The 19,225-nt window shown below is 42.7% G+C and overlaps 1 protein-coding gene and 1 long non-coding RNA gene across 5 annotated transcripts; one reads left to right on the forward strand and one right to left on the reverse strand.

The window, feature by feature from the left end:
* The first annotated feature begins 312 nt into the window (after window positions 1-312).
* LOC136438865 (E3 ubiquitin-protein ligase TRIM71-like) lies at window positions 313-16,752 on the forward strand. 4 transcript variants are annotated; one of them, XM_066433878.1, is made up of 2 exons: window positions 313-1,128; window positions 12,279-16,752. In XM_066433878.1, the coding sequence occupies exons 1-2, from the start codon at window positions 947-949 to the stop codon at window positions 14,857-14,859; spliced, it is 2,763 nt and encodes a 920-aa protein (XP_066289975.1). In that variant the 5' UTR covers window positions 313-946; the 3' UTR covers window positions 14,860-16,752. The 4 variants fall into 4 exon arrangements, 3 of the variants coding, with proteins under 3 accessions (XP_066289975.1, XP_066289976.1, XP_066289977.1); XM_066433879.1 differs by lacking the exon at window positions 313-1,128 and adding an exon at window positions 5,470-5,594; XM_066433880.1 differs by lacking the exon at window positions 313-1,128 and adding an exon at window positions 10,835-10,904.
* On the reverse strand, window positions 4,137-5,367 carry LOC136438866 (uncharacterized). The gene is made up of 2 exons (XR_010756472.1): window positions 5,209-5,367; window positions 4,137-4,362 (listed from the first exon to the last, which is right to left on the reverse strand). It is a non-coding gene; the product is annotated as an uncharacterized lncRNA (long non-coding RNA).
* Window positions 16,753-19,225: the final 2,473 nt, after the last annotated feature.

The following is a 19,225-nucleotide window of genomic DNA, read 5'->3' on the forward strand; positions in this document are numbered from 1 at the left end:
AAAGATTTCAAAAGGGGAGCAAGAAAATCGTTCTCAGCAAAGACAAAGAATCTCTACGTCACCTATTACATCCACAAGCCGTGGTTTCCAAGAATACAGCCTTTAGTCGGTGAACGCCGAACCAACGGCCTACACACCAACACCAAGTCACATGGAGTGCGTTCGATTCCCGATGTTTTCCCAATGTTCGCGTTCGTCGGTGAAAAACAGACGATTTTTGTCCAGGGATTAGCATGTTGACCCGTTCCAGTTTTTCAGGGGTCGGGGCACCACCCAAATTCCTTTAATTACCATGTGTATGAATTAATTGGCGCGCACAGACAATGATGGAAAGGACGAGTGAGTCATTTCCTTTGAGAGTCGGGCGTCTTGGGACGGGAGGGAGAGAGAGAAAAAGGACAGCAAACCTGAAAAACGAGGACCGGAAGAGCAGCAGAAAATAGGCGGCATTCCAGACAATTTGGGCAGTGGAATCTGGGCAGTGGAGTGCTCGCTGACGGCGTAATTCCCGTTGTTTTTCTTTCCGCTTTGGCTCGGTGGACTGGAAGCTGTGTTTTTTGTGTTCTTTTGAACTGCGACCCCATGCAAGGAATGCAAAAGCGTCGTACATGACTTGGGTTTCAAATTGGCACATGCAAATTCACGGGCGCGCTGGGGGAAAAACGGCCGCCTGCTTTTCACCACGCGGCAACAACAGATGCGAACCTCCTCGCCGAACTTCAACGAAAATTTCACCAAGATCGCAAAATCCGGCCAAACCTGAACGAAAAACCGTCGAACTGATTTTGTAAACTTGTTTACGCACCTAAAAAACGGGCGAGGTTCGTTGTGTAAGCAAATAACAGGCGTTGTTTGCGTGCGGAATTATAAAGAGGAGGTGGCGGCATTTTCCGTTGTTTGTCAGCAGCTTGCGACGGCCTGTCCGGGACAAGGGACGGTTATTCAAATGCAATGTCATAGTGCATTGTCTCGATTCGCTGAGTTCTACAACCGGAAGAATGACGTTAACATCATGACAGAGGAGCAGAGGAAAGGTTTCAACCGCCAGGAGGACTTGGACCAGTCCGCGGAGAGAGATTTCGATGCGGCGATCAAGAGAGGATGGCCGGGGAGCCGGGACTCACAGTCGTAAGTACTACAACAACGCGGCGGCGTGGGTTTTCCCCGGAGTTTGTAGAAACATCACAGATAGAATCTCTCACGATTTTCAAGCCTAATTTTCTTAATTCTACCAAATCAGCGTTGTCTGAACGATGTTGTGCATCGCATCGCCGTGTATTTCCGGTCAAATTGATCACCCCCTAGATGTAAGGGAGGTCAGGGAAGAAGGAAACGGGCTAATCCAATCTTCATCGATTAGAGAAAATTACTGAGCGCAAAAATCAATACTTATTTGTATTTCAGGGCTACTGCTTGCGTTTCAGGGACTAGAGTAGAGTAGAGTAGAGTAGAGTAGAATTTTCGGTCAGGTAGGACTGCTCCAGTTTAGACCGCTCTTCATTGTTGAATTCCATTTCACTCAACTGTCATGGTGGGTTTGTGTGGATGTTCCAAAGCTCTGTGGTTGTACTTTACAGGGTGAACTTCCATGTACCTGTCGAATCTGGCTTTGAAGGCATTAACTGAGGGAGCGTTGATCACTTCTTCTGGGAGTCGATTCCACCAGGGGACCACCCTGTGCTTGAAGAACAGCAACCTCCTGTTTGTTTTTGTGAATGTTCTTGTTAGCCGTAAGCTATGGCCTCTTGTCCTGGCCTCAGAGAAAGACTAGGAAGTATAAAAGAAGAATTAAAACCCAATTTTGATGAACAAAAGCTGAAGAAAGGGGGAAAATGGTCGATTTCTAAAGCAGATTACGATAGACTGAACGTGTTTTTTTTATTCCTCTCATAAATTAAATCGCCATTTTGTTTTCAGTACTAAACAAACATGGACGTGAAACGGCAAAGTTGTTAACGAGTTTTTTTGTCAGACAAGTAATTACCTAGCTTTTATTTAAATGCTTTTTAACTTGTACAACTATTCGGATCGGGAAGGTTTTTCTTTGTGTAACGGAATTTGTCGAAATGAACACAAGTGCGTCTAAATATGGGAGCGGCCTGCTACTAGTATTTAAATTCTGAGAGGTGTAGGATCATCATCATAGGATGTGAGAAAAACAGGGGAGGGGGTTCACAGTCCCTTTAAAAATCTTTGCATAAATCATTTCTGTCTTGATAGCCGTTACCAATAATGGCACTTGGTGTGAGTAAGGTTTTTTTGGGTTTCGAATTCAGAAAAAACATACTTCTGAGAATGCTTTTCAAGCAATGGAACAGCAATGGATCATGTCAGATTTGCTCAAAGGGTTCATACATAATCATTATATGCATGTATTTATACATACATGTCAAAGTATTGCATAATTAATGCCCCAACAGAACGTAGCCAATGAATATGATAAGATTATGAGATAGAAACGGATAGATTAAAATCTTCGAAATAATTCGTACAAGTTTTAGACAAGTTAAACCAATTGCTGAACAGAAACAGTTTTCAGCTAGACAATTGTACTATTAATTAAGGACAAAACCTAGCACTGAATTCGGAACTAAAAGACAATACAATTTGGTCACATGCAAACGTATGTAAGAAAAGTTTGGAACTTATCTTACATCTCACACGTTCAATGCAACTCGTAGGACAAAAATTTATATTACCAAAGTTTTCATAGGACAAGAAAAGGAGCAGTTTTCTGCAACTACAAATAATCATTATCAATAACTTATATCACTGACAGCCGCATGGCGGTGTACTGTAAGTTTAATAAAACCATAACAGCGTACCAAAGGAACAAAGTACGACTACAAAAATTGAACTAGTGGTGGTGTAAGACTAAGAGGGTAGGGTTATGTAACATTTCAGTTTCACGCATGAATATTCAAGCTTCATGTAAAATGTCGAATATACACAATTAGATCATACAGAAAGGAGAAACATGTAATCTCTTGGAAGAGTTATCTAGTTATGTTTGTCGTGTAAGAAATACGGTCTCGTTGTTCAATGTTGGGGACAATGTACAACAAGCAAATAGCTATGTAAAAATCGGACGGAGTTACTACGTGGAAATTACACGTTTGAATTATTCAACAACAAAAAAACGACTCCATGCTAGATGTCAGATATGAGTAATAACAACTTTACATGATGATACATTTGACAAATTCATAGAACGTGTGATTTTACCTCGGTCTAAACTTTCTAGTTAAATCGTTTTTCTCACAGGAGTCGTAGACTTTGAAGCATGGCTACTGTTATTTTCTTGACATGTGGCAGCCGCCTCTCGCCTTTGTCAAATTCAAGTTCACCAATTATCGAATAAAAGGTCGTCACGGATTAGAGTAGTTTATATTGTCACCGAGGGAGGCATGGAGGGAAAGAGAAGGATACAAATAACCGGGGTCATTAGTTCAGTTTGCCATGTTGTTTCTAAGCCTTTCTAACAAAGCAGTACCATTTAGAAGAGGAACAATAATGCTAAACGGTGGCACCCAAAACGCGTGAATGTGCGGGGGGGGCAGTGAGGGGTAAATGGTGCGAACTAGGGAGAATTCACGGTTTGGGCGTACAGACTCGCTAGTACAGATTCACGGTTTTGAACATTTCACGACTGTCAGAGAGCTGATGAACCAAAGTTAAACTGTTAAAAAGCCAAAACAAACCCGGGCTTACCCAAATTTTACACAGATGAACTCTCAAAAGTGAAGAACATTTCTTCCTGTAAATACAGAAGTGAAAGTAAAAGAAGTTTTGAATAGACGAAACTTATAAAGAATAAAGGATGCAATAGTTGTGTATCTGCGCTGTTTTCTGTCGGTTGCAAACTGTTGTTGAAAAATGAACAATTGTTGTGGAAACATTTTTCTTTCCCGCACGTTTTTTCTCGATACATACATATACAGGTAAATTTTGGAATCGCTCGAACATGAAAAAGCACGGTTTTAGTTTATCTGTTCTACTAGTGAATGAAATCTTTAATATCACCCGTATGTTCTGTGAAAAGTGTCGCAATACAGTATATGGTCATTTTGGTGGCTGTGTATTTTCTCTAATCACTAAACTAGTGAACCGCAAAGCGAACGACAAAAGTAGTTGAGTAGAGTCATTTTGGTGGCTTTGTATTTTCTCTAATCACAAAACTAGTGAACCCCAAAGCGAACGACAAAAGTAGTTGAGTAGAGTAGAGAGTAGAGTTCATTCGGTCATGGTGACAGGCTGGAACTCTAGTGCCCAGTTTGGGCCGCTCTTTACAAATGAAAAATTTCAGTTCGTTGTCCAGAGCTCTGTAGTTGAAGCTCTGCTTTAGAGTAGAGTTGTACAGTTCTGAAAGTGGGATAACATGGGAGTTAAGTTCCAGCGATTATGAAGTGTTATACTAGAAGTAGAAGGCATATTTTTCACAATTCTTTTATACAGGAACCGACATATACAAATGAATAGGCTGTCGGCACAGACTAGAAAACAAAGATACAACATTGTAGGGGGCATTGTTTAGTTTGACCTTTGATTTGAACTACTGAAAAACAAAGGAACCATTCTTTCTTTTCCTTTCGAAGATTTCGGAAATATCCTTCTTCTTCATATCAAGGCTTGCTCAGGGTTTAGATACCAACAACATGTTCCTCGCATTAGATTTAAATGATATAAATGTAGACTTGCTCTGAATAAGTACTCATAATTAGGGACATGTTGTTGTTGTTGTCCCTGTTTTACGTCTATAATCTCGTTGGATGTGGTCACTAGGTGCTGAGCCGAATCAGAGAAAATACGCGTGGAGTCAATGAAGACAAGCGTTTCGCAGAAGAAATTCTGATGTTGTTGTTTTGTTCAAAATGAAAGTAGATTTTTTCCCCTGACTTGAATGGTTGTTAACACGCAGTTATTTGTGAGCAAGTCCAGATGTTTGTCATTTGTGTACATTTCGGAGATCAAAAACAAATGGCGGAAATTTTGATGAACAAACTGGCAAGCGGCACATCGAACACATTCGACAGAAACAGTTATCTAAGATCGTGTCAAAATTCTTGACAATAAACAAGTCGGGAACAAGATTTCGTACATCTAAATTCTCTTAAAGCTAAGCATTATGAGACTTAAGTTTCACACGTTTTGGTCGTGATTTCTGTCAACGGAACAGACATTCTGGAACAAAGTATTTTGAACACTTACAGCAAGACGTTAGGACGGAAAATCTGTGGAGAAAAAGACAGAAATTGGCGGGAACAGACGGGAAAGAATTCTCGGTCCTCACGGCATACCCTTACCGGGAACTGCACACCGACCGCACACACAAAAACACATTATGCAAAAACAAATAGCCAAGCGTTGTTTACCTCGTAACTTGGGAACACGTGACTTGGGTGGTAGCATGAATACGTGGTCAGTTGGGAGAAAACGCGTAATGTGGGCGGGACCTGAGTAGCAATCAGAACCATCCAGGGAGGCAGAGAGATTCCCGCGTCCTCAAAATAACACGCGGGTCGTCGTACGACACCGTACCACACACAGGCGGCGGCCATGTTGCCAACATGACAAGAAATGGACCACAGAAAAAGGTATGAACGTAGCCAAGAGTTGGACGCTTAAATCGTTGCGTTTCCCGCAGTTTTTGTGGCAAAAGAACTGGAAAATACAAGCATGTGCACATCATCTGCATGGCATCTTGATATTTGTCGTTATACTGGAGGAAAAGAAGGGCATATTTGAACCTTAGTCCTCTCGGAAACTAGAAATTATCCTCAGAGTAGAGTGATAGCTCTGGTCCCATGTGCTAGAGGAAACTCACACGGCATTAAAACAGCTTTAAACCGAGTGATTTTTAGCTTTTAATCGATGTGTTTTTGTACAAATCTTTTACGGGGAACCTTTGCGGTTTTTCTGTCTGCACGCAAAAGGGATTTCACGTAGAACATCATGAAGAAGAGTCACACTACGGTAGTACTTGTACTATAGAGTACTATAACACACCCGGCACGATTCAAACATAATTGAAAAATCTTGAAATTGGGCATATAACGGAGCAGTCCTACCTGACCGAAAATTCTACTCTACTCTACTCTACTCTATAAACTGCACACAGGTTCAACGGTTATGTCGTCACAGGACAAAAAACTGAATATGGGGTTTATAGAAAAAGATATATAACAGTTTGCAGAGTTAGGCAGGAAGAGAAAAATCCACCTGTATGTTGGGTTGGGGCATTTTAGATATGCTGTTGTGTTGTCGATGCTGCACTTAGATGGTCTATAGATGCATTCTGTGTTTCTATACCTAAACGTAGAACGCTGTGCTCTCATAATTTTAGTTAAATCATTCAACTAACGGGTAAGATCATCTGAATTATTTGCTGTAAAAGAGCATTTTTCTTTCTCTGCCTCACTTCTGAACTTGCGTTACTTACGGTAGATCTAATACTTGTGAATTTGAGAAATTGTTGAAATCGTCAACAACAAATTTACAATAACTTATAAGGAAATACTTATAAAGGGTTGTAGATTTACTTTTGTGCTCTACTTACACGCTATGTTAAATCAAATTACCTAGATCATACCGTAGAATAAACTAAAGAAATGCTAAATGACATGATATCAAGCTAGCTGAATAATTGGTTGAACACTCGATATTTTTTCTATGTAGGATTTTTAAAAAGAATCTTGACAAAGATTGAAGAAACAGATCTTTTCTATCAAGGCTTGAATAAACATATCACTTACAACCATTTTTTAAAAATTGAATATTATTTTTTTGTCGATAATTTACTATTGTGGCGCACATCAACTTCAAAATGATACATTAGAAGCAGTCTCGATTGAAATTAGCTAGCAACTTATTATTCATTGATGTGGTCAGTCACTATTTTAACTATTCTGAAGTAATTAAGAAGGTAAAACTTGGAACAGACAAAGGAGTGATATGTATGCTTCTCAGTTCAGGTTCTAATGTAAAGTAGGGAGAAACAAATACATAGAAGGAATATATTGTAGTTATTCCAATTAGGTTATATAAGCAAGGAAATGAATAAGACATAATATAGGACTACCTGGGCTTTGCAAATTGTTAGATAACAAAAATAAAAGTATATACTGAGAACTGACAAGTTTTCTTCCATTTAGTTGGAAAGGGTCGAGTTGTTTTTGTCCAACTCCTAGGTATTCATTGTATATTTAGAATATGGAAAAGGCACAAAACATTACTTCAGTTCTGATTGTTGAATGAGAAAATGAAAGTACAGTGTGTTTTGACTTTGGAACGATGGTTTTCTTCAATTGGAAGGGGCTACAGATTTTTTTGTGTCATAGAAGGATGGTTTTGTCTGCTTTAGTTCTGTTTTTCTTTACTAATTTCTATGCACTCTGTCAGAACACAATGAAAATGAATGCAGGCATTTTGTATTTTGATGTTTTGGACTATTTTTTAAATTGTCAATGTAATGTTAACAAAGGGACCGTACAAAAGCCTCTGTTGGCGAAACAAAAACTGGGGAACTCAACATGACAAAAATGTGAAGAAAAAGACAACTTAATCTGTTTTTAGATTCCTAGCTCGCGTTTCACTCTGCGTGGTAGGTCTTTTTCGACTTGTGAATGGAAACTTGGGGCGACTATTGTCATTCGCTTCCCAAATTTTAATCACCATTATCCCAATTATAGAATCAAGAAGGGACCACTCAACTACAATGACGCATAGGATAATCCATAAAAAGGAGGGTTAAAATTACACGATATATAAACCCCAATGATTATAACATTTTCTACTTAAGATCAACAGGATCATATGTAGTGTCTACCCCTCCTATTGTATATAGGGATGGGAGACAAGAAACAATGCAGCTTTCGAGTTGATCCGTTTTCAAGTGCAGATAGCTCAATTTTGTCATGTCTAAATTTTGATTTGTCTTGTTGGAGATATGCCTCTAAAATGAGACGTCTCGCAGAACTGTATTTGAACTATAAACGCTTGGAGCTCATACCACCACTAATATGATAAGAAACTAGCATGTAGCTCAACTGGTAGAAGTGTTAATCCACTGCATTCATATGCGGTGCTAAAATGCTGCCTGGACGAAAGAGGATTTCGTACAAAAGTGTACAGCAGCAGGGGATGGTGGATCGAGTCAGGTCAGTAGCAGATGATTCTGTAGAGTACTATGTAGAGTAGATCCATACTTTTCCAGTTGAGGCCGCTCATCCATTTACTGGACTGTCATTCCAGGTTTATGTATGATTTTGGGTGAAAACCTTTGTTTTTACAAATTTTAGTAAAATGATATAAACACTCTCAATGTACAATTAGTATAACCACAAGAGAATGAGTCTGAAAAAATGTATGGTTACAGAAAAAAAACAAATCAACCTGTGCATGAAGGTATGGTTGCCAACCGTAGAAGTCTGAAATATATCTGCTGTTGTGACAACATGTTCTGACTTTCTGAAGTAGAAAGCTACCGTTTCTTTACTTCGGGTTAAATCGGTGCTGGGGATCGGTAATTGTTGGGAAAAAGCTACCCTACCCCCGACAAGGGTCGTATCTTGAGCCGTGGTACTGTATGTCTACGGTATGGGAGCAGAGTAGTATTTGCAGAGTAGAGTCTTCTTGTATGTATGGCTGTGTGTGATCTTCGTTCATGATTCTTATAGCACATTCGACTGAATTGCCAGAAAGACAGCAGTGTGATTTTCGTAAAATAATGAAAACTGTTTTGAATTGCAGGGATAACCAGTGCAATAATTTAGACGGAATATTCCAGTAGTTTTCAAGTAACTGTGTACAATTTGGAAACAGTAATTTTTTTGACGTTTCAGGCAGCGTCCGTTGTCTTTCATCAGTGAATGAGGCAAGAACTGGAGAAACCAGCTATTTATCCAATACTTGCACTTGACTGTTTCCATATTTTGTCTAGTTGCTTGAATGCCTGTCATTTGGCGTTCCTTATTATCTTGATGCCAAACCTTCATGTATATTAGACGTTTCTGCAGGTTTGTGCACAGATGAAGTTTTATAATATCTTCACAACCTAGCATGGCCGCAGTGGCATGGCCGTAGGTTGTTGTGATTACTTGCACTCAACAGGAAAAAGATACATATGAGAGATACATGTATATATCGTGTATCTGAAGAGGGAGAAATGGGTGCTTTCAAAGTTTGTATACATCAAATGTGTAGGTGTGAAAATATTCGACAAACAACACTTATTCACCTGCATTGCGTTTTATAAATTTATTCGTATTCAATGCAAAGACATTTCTTACTAGAGAGAGACACGAGTTACAGACAAGACACCGTCACAGACCAAAACAGAGTTCAGACGAACCGTCATGAACGTAGGAAGTTTGGGCGCTAAGTTTTGTCTAGCCTTTTTGTTTTGCATTTTCGAGAACAGGTTCAGGAGACATATCCGGAAATACCATGTCATCAGAGAGAGACACGGTATCTTTTACACATGAGAAATGCAGTCCAAAATAATTGCATGCAAAATTACTTCGAGGAAAAGTTTGAAAATATTTTATAATTTTTATGCTTATTTGGGTAACTTACACGAGAAAAATGTGTCACATTGAAGGGTTTAATGAGAGAATTCACTGAAAGAGTGGCCAAACTGACTGTGTCAATGTCTTTTGTTCTTCTGGTGACCGGGGTCACCAAAATGGTGTCAAAAGTTTGATCAAAGCTCTATCAACAGAAATAAGAGATGGCACTTCCGTAGAGGGGGAGCCGACTAAATGAAAATGACTCTCTAGTCTAGCGAAAATACGCCGTGCGTTGCCCTCTACTGCTCTAGTTGCGTCAAGAATTCTACCTCTTTCCTGTAATTATTTTACAAAAAAGTGTCCTCTTTCTCGTTCGCTATTTTTGAAGAAAGACTACAGTTTCCTTCGTCGAACAAAACAAAACAAAAGCCGTGTTGGGCTTATGTGTTATTGGGGTGGTTTTGTAAAACGTTATGATGAACACGAAGTGACCACTTCAAGTTGTCCTTGAAATGTAGCCTTCGCCAAATCTGCACTCTTACCTCTAGATAACAATGTTGAAACGAGTTTCAGAGAAAGTAGGCCTTTATACAGGTCTTCCTCGCACACTTGCTGTGTATAAACGCGGACTATTTCTCGTCAGTGGATGGAGAAATAGATAAAATCGATAGACTACGGTGAGGCCGTCAACAAAATGGCGGGCTACTAGATAACTCGACTTACCATGCAACGCGGTCACTTCTACACAGGCGGATATTCGCAAAGATTCGGTGCTCGTTCTTTTGTTTTACTCTGTAAGGACGGTGAAGGACGCGACAAAACATAGTTTTATATACTAATCTGTTTCGTGCATAATTAGTGTAATCGCCTATCGATTGTTGATTAAGTTAAGACTTTATTTCTAAATGTAGCAAATAAGATGAAAAATATGTTGTGCTTGAAATAATGTCTAACGTTATATACATTCCATTTTATTCTCCAACGCATTCTCCTAGCATATCTTCATTGTGATCCTGTAAGAAAAAAGACAAATGTGTAATTAAGGCATAAGTAGGTGCAAAACTTGTCAGACAACAATTTTCACAAAATTAGAAAAAGGTCAAGGCGTTCCAAGGACATGATTTTCTTTCCAACAAAATGTCGCAATTTCTCAACCCAACCAGATGATAAAACTCAGCAGTTACACGACCTGTGGATTTAATACAGTCATAAAACTTACTTCCAGTTTATATTGGATAAGAAAAAAAGATAAACAGATGCAAAACATCCTGTGACCCCTCAACTCTACTGACATGCCCTGAGCCATAGCTTTACATAGGCCGAAGTTGATACAATCACTATACAGTAAAGCCTTGGCCAGAGTATGTAGGGATGGTGCCCCACAATGACCATGCGACAGTACGTATACGTATATTTTCTGTCTTGTTATACGATGTTTGTGTATTATGAGTCGGTGATACGAGTGTTTATGGCCGATAAATACGTGTTGGGTGTCCTGTTACTTGTAGTGATCGTACCACGAAGCTTGGGTGAGCGGCTCGCTCGCTCTCGGCGCGCCGGACCCGATCGCACTGACCCCAGCTAGATCCGTTTGCCCCGTCCGATCGCTCGCAGCATTGGCGGGAAAATCCGTGAAAATCCGCTCTTTACGCCTGAAATGATATACCATGATATGTTTGATTAATTTTTGAGCAACATTTGAAGCATTTATGAGGTATTCTTGTCAGTTTTCTCATTCAGAAATCCAACATTCGTGTGTTTCGTTATCGTATTCCGCCATATTTACAAAACTGGCAATCGGTGCTATGAGGATGACTTGTTTTGTTACCAGGTCTTGTAATTTTTGTTGCCAATATTCTAGTTTATCCGTCGTTTGAAATGATGAGCATGGCGAAAATATATTTTTACTAGTTTGGGGACATTTAGGCTTGTCATATGTTGGTGAAAAATTATATGTTTTTGCACAAAACTGACGTGGGCAACCAAAGAAATGACTTATGCATAACAAAAATTTTCCCACAATGTTGACCACGTCAGTACCCAATACCACGTTTACAAACAGTTCCTCCCCTGTCATTTCAAATTGCTGAAGACTTTATTATTTTTATAACAAAATTCATGGCAAATTGCCGTTGTTGCGGAAAGTTCGGTAGCGGTGCGCTGCGGCCTGTGATTGGTCGAAGGCCTTGATCGGCGACTTGATTGACGTGAGTGTAGCACGACCTGGGCGAGCGTGCGTGAGGAAGCAAAACCCACCCACTAAGCTTTACCACTACTGGACGCTACGAACCGGCCCGGCCATGCTAGAACTTCGGCCACACAGCGCCACCGAGGCCGCGAGAAAGAGCTGAGACAAGTCTCAGTGTGGGTAGGTCGCCAAACCTTTTCCCTGGCAGCCGCTGGTGGTCGTCCGTGAGTCGTGTCGGACGGTAGCGAACGAGCAGGCGCGCTGGTCCGACATGTTCCTTCAGGGGAAGAGAAGAAGGGGAGGGAGGGTCGAGTAAAATGTTTTGTAGTAGGTCGACCCACGTCTCTTTATTTTGTGCTCTTCCTAACCCCCTAAATGACAAGTGACACATCTAGTTGAAGGGTTGAAACACTTGGTTAGGTCAGAAATTAGTCGATTTGACAGAGGAATCTGTGTATGAAGGGAAAAGGGGGGATTTATAGGGTTGTAGTGTTGTGTGTGTTCCAAACGTGCTCGAGCACGAACTGGTCGTCTGACTCAGGGCACGATTTTTGAGCTGACTTTCGTTCCTCTTGCCTCCACAGGCCGGCATCCACGGCTCGATGCTCAGGGAGGGTCGGGGGCTCAGAAAAAGAGCTGGAGGCCGTCAGCAGCACCAACACAGAAGCCATCTGGAGCGGGTTTATCGGGACGGGAAGCCCCGAGCTCCCACCGCCGCCGTGCAGCGAAGAAGGGCGAAGCTGGACCCCGAACGTGCAACTCCATTCCCCATGGTGGAATCCGCAAGAGGCCGCGCTAACCTCAGCCTACATGGCCATGGCGTCCTTCTCCGACCATCTCGGCGAGCAGCTATGGTGCGGCGTGTGCCTGGGTCGCTACAACGACCCCAAGGTGCTGCCGTGCCTCCACACCTTCTGCCGCCCGTGCCTGGAGCAGGTCCTCGAGCGGGACGGCCGTCTTCGCTGCCCGACCTGCCAGCAGGACGTGCCGCTCGCCGATTCGGGCGTCGACGGCTTGCCGTCCAACTTCTTCATTAACAACATCCTCGACGTGGTGACATCACAGGAAGAAGACGTGGAAAATGGACTGGGAGAAGACTCAAACGTTAGTGGAAGCCGCGGGAATGGGATATCCGGGGTCGCGGCAGGCATGTCGCTGCACGGCGGCGGGCGGCAGAGGTGTAAGTGCGAGGACGGCTCGCTGGCCACTTCCCGATGTCGTGACTGCAACGAGTACCTCTGTGACAACTGCGTCCTGGCCCACCAGCGCGTCAGGCTGACCAAAGACCATTTTATCTTACGACTACAGCCCGACGGAGGCACGCGGCCTGCGCCTGGGCTTGTCGGCCCGCCCATGTCAGTCCAGGTAGCCGAGCGCGTGGCCTGCTTCTGCGCCGTCCACGAGAGCGAGATCGTGCGACTCTTCTGCGACACATGCCGCCTGCCCATCTGCAGGGAGTGCACCATGTCCCTGCACCAGGGCCACAGCTTCGTCTACCTGCAAGACGCCGTGTCGGACGCCAAGGCCGTCACTTCACAGCTCCTGTCCGACGCAAGACAGGGGATCCAGGCACTGGAACGGTCTCTGAAGGACACCCAGGCCATGGCAGAACGAGTCGAGATGCAGACACAGTCAGTGTCCACGGAGGTACGGGCCACCACTCGCCGCTACATGGCTGCCATCGAGGAAAGAGAGCGTGACCTCCTGCGAAGGGTCGAGAAAATCAGGCAAGTGAAGGGCAAAACACTGCATGTGCAAATCGAGGAACTCAGGGCAGGGCTGGCCAAGCTTAGCCAAAGTGTGAACTTTGTGGAAACTGCATTAGAAACGGGTAGTGATGTCGATGTTCTGAAAACCAAAGATGAAATGGTGTCCCAGATGAGAGAGCTAAGAGCCTTAAGAGGGCACCTTCAGCCCCATGAAGACGATTCGATCGTGTTCACTCCGCCTGACGCTGCCTTACACACAGCTGTTTCAAACCTGGGCATCGTCTCGAGCAGCGCCTACGCTGCACAGTCAGTCGCGAACGGAGACGGACTAAAACGTGCACTTAAAGGAAAGACAGCGCAGTTCATAATTCATGCCAAAGATCATCAGGGCGAAGCCCGATGCACCGGAGGCGACCCAGTCTCCGTGATCATCCAGTCTCCCGAAGGGGGGCTGTACCGAGCAGAAGTCATAGACAGACAGAACGGCACCTATGCCGTCAACTTTCGCGGTCAAACCGAGGGACAGCACACCATATCTGTGACCATCCGCGGCAAGCACATCCAGGAGAGTCCTTTCAAAGTGCAGGTGAAAACCGGGCGCAACTACAGTACCGTGGGACAGATGCTGCTGAAGATAGGGGAGGAGGGAGAGGGGGATGGTCAGTTGTGTCGCCCGTGGGGCATCTGCTGCGACAAAGATGGCAACTACGTAGTAGCTGACCGCAGCAATAATCGCATACAGGTCTTCAACCACAGCGGGACATTCCTACACAAGTTTGGGTCTGCAGGGTCGCGCAATGGCCAGTTCGATCGACCAGCGGGGGTCGCCGTCGACAATCAGGGGCGAATCATCGTGGCGGACAAGGACAACCATCGCATTCAGATCTTCAACTTCCACGGCGACTTCATGCTCAAGTTTGGCGAGAAGGGCAGCAAAAATGGACAGTTTAACTATCCATGGGACGTCGCTGTCAGCAGCGAGGGAAAGATCCTTGTGTCAGACACACGAAATCACCGGGTCCAGCTTTTCCACGCGGACGGCTCCTTCTACAACAAGTACGGGTTCGAGGGCGCCCTCTGGAAACATTTCGATTCGCCCCGCGGTGTCGCATTCAATCGCGAAGGCCACATGGTGGTCACCGACTTCAACAACCATCGCCTTCTCGTCATACATCCCGATTTCCAGTCCGCCAGATTCCTGGGCAGCGAAGGAACCGGGAACGGACAATTCCTGCGTCCACAGGGCGTAGCCGTCGACCAGGAAGGTCACATAATCGTGGCCGACTCCCGCAATCACCGCATCCAAGTCTTCACGCCGAACGGCAACTTCCTGTACAAGTTCGGGATGCCGGGGACAGGACCAGGGTGCGTGGACCGTCCGTCGGGCATATGCGTGACTCCAGATGGACTGATCGCAGTGGTGGACTTTGGTAATAACCGCGTGCAAGTCTTCTAAAGGACTGCCAGGCTGTTCACAGCCGCAAGCCTCCTCAAAAGGAGATCAAGTCTCAGGGTGGTACTATTCATAAAAAGGCAAGCCTTCTCTAAGTTGTTTGTTTCTTATATATTTTTTTTTTTTCAGTAAGAAGAACTAGCTGTAAATGTAGTGTTACTAAGTAAAAATTATGGGTGATTATAAGATGATAAGCACGGAATTTCCTGGCCTTGCGCTGCTGCTACCTTGTTGTGTAACAACCATTGAGTGCATATGGCCAAGCTTGCGTCCATCCTCCAAAAGATACAACCAACCAACCACACCCCTTCAAGAATTCCATGCAGCTATAGCGTTTCGTTCCTCCATGTTGTAAGATTGTAATCTCCGTGCCAAAATTTGACAGTATCAAAACGTTACATGGGTATCTATCCCATAGACCATCATCAGCCATATTGTTGCCGCCGAAATCTATGTGAATTTAATGAAGCGACATTTTAGGTACCTACAATTCTGAATTGTTCCAAAATGTGTGCTTGACATTTTTTTTCCAATTTGCCTTGCAAGGTTTGGTTATTTTGCTCGTTATGACTACCTCAGAAAAACAGTTTTATTTTCCAAAGACCTCAGTGTAATAGCTAAATACCATATCCATTTGCAAGGCCGGCCAGATATATATTATACCTAAACCAAAGATGCAAATGCTTGTTATTATAGGAAACTGATGTAGAAAGAATCTTTTTGTTCAACTTTGTAGGAAGCTTAATGCTGCATCCACACATCTACCTCATACAAATCAACATTCATACTGAGTCATAGAAAATATCACCCATAATGTTTACTCACTGGTATGTAGTATTGTAGCATGTTAAGTCTTAATTGTAGTGATAAAAAGGAACCAGTCCAATTATTGTGAGAAGCAAAGTAATGATTTGTTTTGTATCTGTACAGGCTATGTCAGTTTGTGATAGGAAAATTCCTCTACTTCTAGTAGAACTAATAGGCCTGCATTTTCGTTGCCAAGATGGAAATGTAGATTTTTATGGGTTCTGACTTTACTTCCATTTTATATTGTCGGAAGCTGGGAACTAATTTTATAATTGTTCAGCAGTTCTTAATCCATTTGCAGAAGTACAAGAATATGGTCAAACCGCAGAGCTCTATAGGAGAATATATATATTTGAGAGCATTGAAACGGTCAAAGACCTTACATGTTCGCACAGTGCTAAAGCAGAGGTACCAAAAAGTTAATTTTTAGGGCTTGTAATGGCCTTTCCACTTCAAAAAGTGGTCCAAGAATTGTTGTATGTTATCATGTCCTAGACGTCGTCTCACCATGTTCACCAGAAAACTCTGGATCTATCCCAAAACTGGAAAAAGGAATTGATGTTCTTGTGTCCTGTCCGTCACTGTGAAGTCAGTCGAAACTCCTCTCTGCTTGAAACCAAAGATTGTCGCAAGCTTTAAAAAAAGAAAACGTGTGAAGTTCGAACATATTGTCAACAACACTTTCCTCGAACCTGCTATGCTGTTTAATTTGTAGGAGGTAACCTCTTGTTTCAATGTCTGTTTTTTTTTTAGATTCAGGCAAAAGCTAGGGCACAACTAAATCTTGCAAATGGAGGTGCTGAAATTATTAATGCCAAGAACTATCCGTGGTAGACCCTGTGAGTCTACCTAGCAATGTGTTGTCTATAGGAAAGGAAAGTGAGGTTCTTGGCGCACAGAAAGTGTGACAGAAGTTGTGGCAAAAAGCTCAGGCTAATGAATTGTTGTAGATTTACTTCTGTAGTGATCTGCTATGTATGAGCGTTTAGCTTAGTCAATCCTGAATGAGAGTACTGATTTCTTCTCGCTATGCAATCATTCAATCAATGTGGAATTAAAACCATTTCTGTTTGTGATTTGCCAGAAAGATTCCTGTGTGTTTGCAGTCATCTTTGCTTCGACCATTCTCTCTATATATATTGGGGTCTTATTCTCTGAAAAGAAAACTTTTATGGCTGAAATTGTGGTGCAAGTTGGTCAAGAAAGGATGTTTTTATGTTGAGATTGGCTTGTCATGTTGTATGAAAGCAGAAGGATCTAAATAGTGTGGTGTGTCCAAAAGTAGGTCACATAACAGCCATTAGGCGTGGCCATGTTTTTGTGTGGCCTAGCTTGTTTTTTATCCCTGTCAGTTGACAACATGTTCGCACCAAAAAGGCATGTTTTGTTCAAACCCTTTTTTTAGCTGGTAGGCATTATTCTGTACTTCTTTCTTGATTGGAAGAACACAAGCCTTTTAGATGAGAAGAAAATGACCACTGAAATGTGTGTTAAAAATGCACTTCGAATCACTGGACGAGTCCTTTGTAGTCACCCCCATATTATCAATCCTTTTATGTTCAATTTATAAGACATATCAAGTGACTATCATAGCTGCTTTTCCTTTTCAGATACTGCATTTTAACTGGCATTTACACATATATGCTTGCATTGCATGCTTTTGTACATGTAAAGAAGTCTGTAGCATCAAACATGAAACAATATCAAGCTGTGATTAGAGGCAGAAAGGCAAAGCTGTTGTTTTTTCTTCTCTTCTTTTTTTGCGAGAAATGTTTGTGTTGAGATTTGGATTTGAATTCAAAGGAGGCGTTGCGTAATCTGACGTGTTGTGTGTGATCAGGTCAGGCCTGTTTACTTAGTAGCATAACCTTGGCAGCCTTCGGGCGGCATGCCCCCCTTGTCCAGCATTGTCATGCGTCCGGAACCCGGTCACTGCCAGGGCATCCGCGGCGTCCCTTGCATTAGCATCCTCACAAAACAGCCATTGAAAAGGCCGGGGGAACATTGAATGTTAGCCACCCCGGGTAGCGTCGCCCACACCTTGTCCTCACACGAGTCGTTAATTTATGTTTTCACACACGTAGACCTTGACCAATTCTCGAGCCTTGAAGGTCACTCCCTCGCTAGTTTTGGGAGGGGTTTCGCTTCAGGAGCGGACAATAGCAAAGCTGGTTTACCAAGCCCTCCATGCCCTTGTATGAATGCAGGAGGGCTGAACCCATAGCGTTCGTATTGGCTTTCAATAGCAGTCCATGCTTGCCCCAGCCTTCAGTTCGGAACACTGTACTTGACCGAGGTTAACCTTTGGATGTAGGGTGTAATCATTATCGCGCTGTTTGTTTTGAGACAAAGTAGCAGTCTCACCAATAACCCCAGTTGACCCCACCATCCCAGTACGAAGTGAACACCATGTTTTCCCCCCTTCCCATCGAAAATAGAAGGGCTAATTCAGAGGTATGTAGTGAACTGTTTGCAAGTATGCCTGGTACACAGTGTCCATAATGGCCGTAACCCGACTAGGCCCCCAAAATACTACATACAATACACATCATTTCCCCATCATTAGTTCAAAGGGAATTCTGTATGCCTGGAGGGGTGAGCCCAGAAACAGGGCCATATAAGCTGATGTGATGATGTATTTATCAGGGATCATATGTTGTGATATAGTAGTATAACGTTGTCATCAAAACCAGTTTTTAGCTCTTGCTTTGGTACCAGTTTTGAGAGTTGTTTCTTTTTAAAAAAAGCTTCTCACTGGAGAGGCTCCCAAATCCTGTTCTGTAGACCTCTGAATTGAAGGGAACCAGATGTGGACGAAGGCCCCAACAATAAGGCCTGCATTCCACGGAATTTCTATTTGCATCCCCACCAAACATGTGGAAGTAGAGAAGATAATGACCAAAAACAGCAGACCGTTTTTAACCCCGACCTTACTGGTAAATGAACCGAGCTCGAGAAAAACTGACGAAACGTAACACTCTTGTTGAGCGTCAAATATGAAAATCTGTGTGTTACAAATTCCTGAAATTTGTTAACTTGAAGTGTCAATACAGTAGTTTGAATAGTCGATACCAAGCAATTTCTCTCTTTCCAGAGTAGCGTTCACTTAGGCCTCTTTTTTTTCTTCTCATTTTTGCAGGCCTAAATGTCTGTAAACACATGTAGTTACTTTCAGTTGTATCCCCTGTTTAATAATTTGAACTACTAGAAATAAATAGTAGCATATGAAGGCTTCAAAATGTCCATGGTAACTTTCTATATGCGAAGGAAAGGTGTTTGTTGTTCCATGGCCTACAATGGTGTTAATCTAATGTTTTAAGAAAACGGCAAAACATACTGTATTTGACAGATTTTCTGTTGTTTTTGTCAGGTAATGGAGCATGTAAACCTAGTTGGCATGTCAATGTGGTAATGTTTACCCGGTGTCAAACTTGCAAGGCGCAAGATATGACGTCCCAACATTCCCATTGTTTATTTTTCGGGATGTGATTTTTCGAAGGCTTGTCCAAATTTGTCCTGAATTTTTTTTTTTTTTCAAAAGTTAGCATATGGAGAATATGGG

The sequence above is a fragment of the Branchiostoma lanceolatum genome, chromosome 7 (assembly GCF_035083965.1).
Source record: "Branchiostoma lanceolatum isolate klBraLanc5 chromosome 7, klBraLanc5.hap2, whole genome shotgun sequence".
Lineage (NCBI taxonomy): Eukaryota > Metazoa > Chordata > Leptocardii > Amphioxiformes > Branchiostomatidae > Branchiostoma > Branchiostoma lanceolatum.